This window comes from Dendrobium catenatum, unplaced genomic scaffold, assembly GCF_001605985.2.
Source record: "Dendrobium catenatum unplaced genomic scaffold, ASM160598v2 fragScaff_scaffold_740, whole genome shotgun sequence".
NCBI lineage: Eukaryota > Viridiplantae > Streptophyta > Magnoliopsida > Asparagales > Orchidaceae > Dendrobium > Dendrobium catenatum.
Genome location: NW_021319202.1, coordinates 1,203,545 through 1,209,025, shown reverse-complemented (window position 1 = coordinate 1,209,025; position 5,481 = coordinate 1,203,545). Strand labels below are relative to the sequence as shown.

Sequence of the window (5,481 nt, the reverse complement as noted above, 5' to 3'; positions counted from 1 at the left end):
AATACAACACATTAATAATTTCAATTGTAAAATGCAACTTTCCATCATACAAATTATCCAAAAACAGCCCAAAAATATTAAGAAATTAATAGATAAACATAATTTTAGTTAAAGTCAGTGAGAAATTGTTACAAAACAGACCCTAAGAACCTTTCTTGTGACACTTACTTTTTTAGATTACCAATTGTTGCGTCCTGGAATATTCGCGGCGGTAGAGAAATATTTAGTTTAACGTCTTAGTATCACCAATAAAATGAAAAAAAAAAAACAACTATTTATTATTAAAATTCAATAAAGGCCAAAAAAACGTAGCAGCAGCTGATAAAGAAAAGTAATAAACAAGCCTTCCCAACGCAGTTTCCACACTAGGGAAAAACGTTTCACGCGATGTACAGTACGCTGTCCATCTGATCCGCATCAGACGCTTGTTAAAAAACTTAAAAAAAAAACTTTTTTTTTTTTTTTATATAAATTTTCTTACATCCCCCATGACTCCAGAGTAGGGAAGATTGGAAACGGTTCAAAATCAAAAACCGGGCTATCCACCACCGGCCCAAACGAGCCGCAACCAGCAGAAGCCGGCCCGACGATGCCCGCCCGGTCGAGAAGCAGGGCCGACGTGTCAAGGGTGGGCAAGTACCCCTGAGCCTGACCCGCCCGACCCATCCCACTCCTCTGAGGCTCCGGCCTGACCACCGCTTCCACCGGCATCCCGCCCTCCCCCAACCGTATCCCGGTCACTTCCTGAACCATCCGCCGGAAGTTCGCCGGATCGGCGTTGATGTAGGTCGTCGGCGACCTCTTCGACGCGCGCGATTTCCTCTTCGTGATCTTCTTCGCTGGCGAGCACGAGATCGGATTGCGAGACGGGGCCATGAGGGGAGGCTGCGGCGGGAGGTACGCGGCGGAGGAAAGGGTTTCAGAAGCGGAAGAATCGTCAGAGAGGGAGATCTGAAGCGCTTTGGTTAAGACTTCGTTCTCCCGTACAAAGGCATCGGTGATCCAGCTCGCGGAATCGGCAAAGACTGGGCGGTAAGCCCACGCATCGATGCTGGAGGAGTTATCCGCCATGGGGTAATCTGCGAGGGCGAATTAGGGTTCCGATTAGAGCATTCAAGTCGACTATTGCGAGAGAGAAAGAGAGAGCGCGTCGGGATTTTGCGAGGAAGAGAGCTCGGAGTGTGAGTTAGTTATAAAGGGGGGCCATGAGGGGAGGCTGCGGCGGGAGGTACGCGGCGGAGGAAAGGGTTTCAGAAGCGGAAGAATCGTCAGAGAGGGAGATCTGAAGCGCTTTGGTTAAGACTTCGTTCTCTCGTACAAAGGCATCGGTGATCCAGCTCGCGGAATCGGGAAAGACTGGGCGGTAAGCCCACGCATCGATGCTGGAGGAGTTATCCGCCATGGGAGTAATCTGCGAGGGCGATTTGGGGTTCCGATTAGAGCATTCAAGTCGACTATTGCGAGAGAGAAAGAGAGAGCGCGTCGGGATTTTGCGAGGAAGAGAGCTCGGAGTGTGAGTTCGTTATAAAGGGGAAGAAGAGGTTGGCTTTCGCATTTAATACGGCGGTGAACGAAACCGCGTGGATTGGACCACGTGTTACGGGTGTTTCCGTACCGCTGTAAACCCGGTTCGTGTCGGACGGTACCCGGCATGGAAGGGAGTTACTTACATTTAGCAAGCGGTTACTTGCAAGTTAGAAATTTTAATGAAAATAAAGTAAGTGCTTATTTTCGAGGGATTTTGAATTAAGTATAAATTTAAATTAAATTAAAAATTAATATATGAGTAGCAAAAGGGTTAAAATTATTTCAGCAAAAGGAATTAAAATGGTTCATAAAATATAATATTGATAAATCTTCTAACAAGGCTAAGAGTTTATACTTTATATTTTCAAAAGATATATTTTTCATTATCATTTTAATATTGATAAATCATGAGCAATTTGACTAATCATATAGTCAAATTCCAATAAAGTAAGATAAAATATAATGCAATGAATATTAATAAAAATTTTAAAATGAGAAGGATAAAAAATGTCAAACCAAATAATAAGAATCATCACATAAAATTTTCCTATGTCAAAGCAACTTCATCTAACTAATAGGCCCAACAAGTGAGACTAACAAAATTCATACTAATAGGCAGCATTAGATGATAACATATATATAATGATATTCAGGTGACAAAGATGAGATGGCAATAGCCAAATGATGATTATGACAAGCGGTGATTGTCAGTGTTGAACATCAAGTAGAACTCTATAGTTATTTTGATCTTCAAGCTCTATCCCAATTCAAGCCTAAGTTACCCTATGTAAAGAACCATAGTTTATTTATAGTACTTGTATAGTGAGAATTTTGATAAATTTAGTGAAAATTTCATAACTCTCCATCCGATAACGCATATCAAATCCTTTGATCGTAGATCATATATTCAGTATTTAAGTACTTCAATGCAGTAGAACAGAGTAATATTAGATTCCATGAATTCCTATCATCAAGCTGCTCATTTTGATTATAAACTCATAAAATTATGAGATCATGATATGATCCTCCGATTAATCTCAAATTTTTTTACTATCTTTGATGTTTTATTTTGGCTCATTTGGAAGGCATACCAATTATCACACGCAGCGTTGCTATAATAAAATGATCTTGCTGTCAAATAAATTTATTTATACTAGACCACACAAATAAATAATTATAAAACTGTATTTTTCTCTGCTTAAATAATGTGGCTTTAGATTATTGGACATTTTATCTACATATATACATCATGTAATGTACTCTTTTTATTAATTCACTTTATTTTCTTTTCCTTTCTTCCGTTCAAGTTGTGCTTATCTATTTCTACAATTTAGATTAATTATGAAGTTTAGTTGAGCATTCCTTGTTAAACAAATCAAACAATCCCTTAACGAAATTCATAACAGTGATTTATTTCATAAAATTTGTCATTAACGCGTGATTAAGAGAGAAGTGGGTCGTAGACGTAGGTGACCGGGAGATTAGGGATTTGCTAATACCAAAATCGCGCTAATCAATGGATAATTAGTTTATAATTATATGCAGAATGGTTTAATAGATAATTTACGTAAGCAGTACGTCAGCATGAGGTGGGTTTTTAGGAGTGAATCTAGAAGCCAACACGAGAAGCAGCTCCTATTTATAGTCTACAGAGTTGACATTTGTGTTTATTTTTTGTACCTTTTCAATTATAGTGAATTGGATAATTTTTAATAATTTAGATACTAAGGCTTCGTTTGTGACCGCTTTCTTACTGCTTCGTAAAGAGGCTTTTTAGTACAAAAAATATAATAGTTGTACTAGAAAGTCGCTTTAAGAAGCAGAAAGAAAGCCGTCCCAAACGAAACCTAAGTCTTCGTTTGGGATGACTTTGGTACAGCTTCTAATTAAAAACTGTAAAATTGTGATTTGTATATTAGAAAGTTGTTTTAAAAAGCAATAAAAAGTTGTCAGAAACGAAATCTAAATTGAGCATTTATCAATAGTCGTGAGATTATTTTGAGGATTTACTATTAAGATTTTATTTATGACAATTTTTTGACTGTTTTATAAATTTGCTTTAGAATAACTAAATTTTAAAGATGTTGTAAAAATTAGCTTTTTAGTGCTTTTGTTTTTTTTGAAAATAATGATCAAATAAAAAATAATGACTGTGATGTGAAAAATAAAATGGAGTTCTCTCAAATAAAGCCGAAAAGGCAAAAAAATTTACTTAGAAGAAATTTTTATTGAAACATCAAATCAAATAATAGAACAAATTAGTTCTTAATATTTTAATCCAAATGAGCATTAGAACAGTTAGATTCATTCTAAGATAAGTGTAATATCTAAGATTATAGCTTTCTGTTTTAAAGTTTTTTTTTTTTTTTCTTTCTGTTTTAAAGTTGTTATGTCCTATAAAATTTAAAATGGTACCTTTTGTTTTAGATCTTAGTTTCAAGCAAAAAATCTTACACTTACAGAATAAGATATCATAATCTTTTGCACGAAAATTTGAACAATAGAAAAAATAACGGGGCCTTTGGAATAATATATTATATATTGAAATATAGGAATGTCAAAATTGATTTTTGGATCGAGTTTTAGTCACCCGCCTTCAACTAATATAACTCAAACTCAATCAAATTAAACAAACGAGTCAAGAATTCATACGGAACGAACCAGCTAACTTGGTTTATGAGCAGGGTCAACAAGCGATCAAGGGTGCAGGCTAGGGGTGAGTGAGTGTGTAAGGTGCACAATGCAAGCGGGCAAGGGAGAGGCACGAGCACGAGTGTCAGGTTCAAGCATGGGTGTAGGGTGCTAGCCCGGGTGGCGGGACCCTGGGTGCGAGCGCTAACTGCGGGCAAAGCGAGTGCAGTTGCATGAGCGAGTTTGGGTATGATGTGGATGTTCAGGCAGCGCAGAGAAGCGATGAACCCTGCGCGAGTACGTAGGAACGCGGGTGGGCAGCTAGAGTTTAAGTCAAATTTGGGTTAGCATGTTGACCCGAACTCAATCTAATTTTTCAAATGGGTCATAAATTGGAACCCAAATTCGACCCGTTTAACTCGAATCTGACCCGTTTTCCAGGTCGAGTTATAGAGTCAAGTCAATAATTGACACCGCTATTGAAATATATGAAAATTCTCTTGCTCACAATTGAAATAGATAAAATTATCCATGCATCACATAAAATAATAACATCATCAATAAATAGAACATTTCCTCCTAAAGATCATGATACTGTATTTTGAAAGCATAATAATTATTTAATATTTAATTAATTGTGTGCAAACAAATAGCTACAATGGCTTCCTTTCAACGCAATCAATCAATTAGGGGCAGCACATGAAATAAATTTTGGTTGACAGATAATAATTTTAAAAGATAATGAGAGGTTGAAAATTAGATAGGCTTCAGAGATTGACACAACTGTGCAGAGCAATGAGTCAACTTCGTTTGGGAAAATCACAGCCGTTCATTTGTGGACTTGGATGGTTCATATTTCCTTTACACCTTCGAGAAACCTATAGAAGCATAATGCGAGACGCAAGTTGTTCTTAAAATTTTATTAAATGATGTGAAGGATAATGCAATATTTTAATTGCATATTGTACTTTTAAATGTTAAAATTAGTATTTTTTCATAATTTTTAAATAATAAGGTAAAATAAAGATATGAGTGAATTTATGAAAAACAAGAGATGAATTTATGAAATTAAAATGATTATATTTGAGAAAACTAAAAGGTCAAACTATATTTCTAATTAGGGTTTCATTTGGGAGAGATTTGTTAATACTTTGCTTTTCAGATTGTAATCAAAATTTTTATTTGGAACAATTTTTTTTTTTTTTTGTGCTAGGAAGCTGTTTTCTTCAACAGCTTTCAATAAAGTTATCTTCTCCATAGCAGCTTTTAGGGCTACAAACGAACCGAGCCGAGCCGAGTATGGGAATGTTTATGTTTTAGTTC

General features: G+C 36.4%; 1 protein-coding gene across 1 annotated transcript; it reads right to left on the bottom strand.

Moving 5' to 3' along the window:
• Positions 1-257: 257 nt before the first annotated feature.
• Positions 258-1,188, bottom strand: LOC110098750 (calmodulin-binding protein 25-like). Its single transcript, XM_028696368.1, has one exon. It carries the CDS (start codon positions 1,069-1,071, stop codon positions 478-480), a length of 594 nt encoding a protein of 197 aa, XP_028552201.1. The 5' UTR covers positions 1,072-1,188; the 3' UTR covers positions 258-477.
• Positions 1,189-5,481: the final 4,293 nt, after the last annotated feature.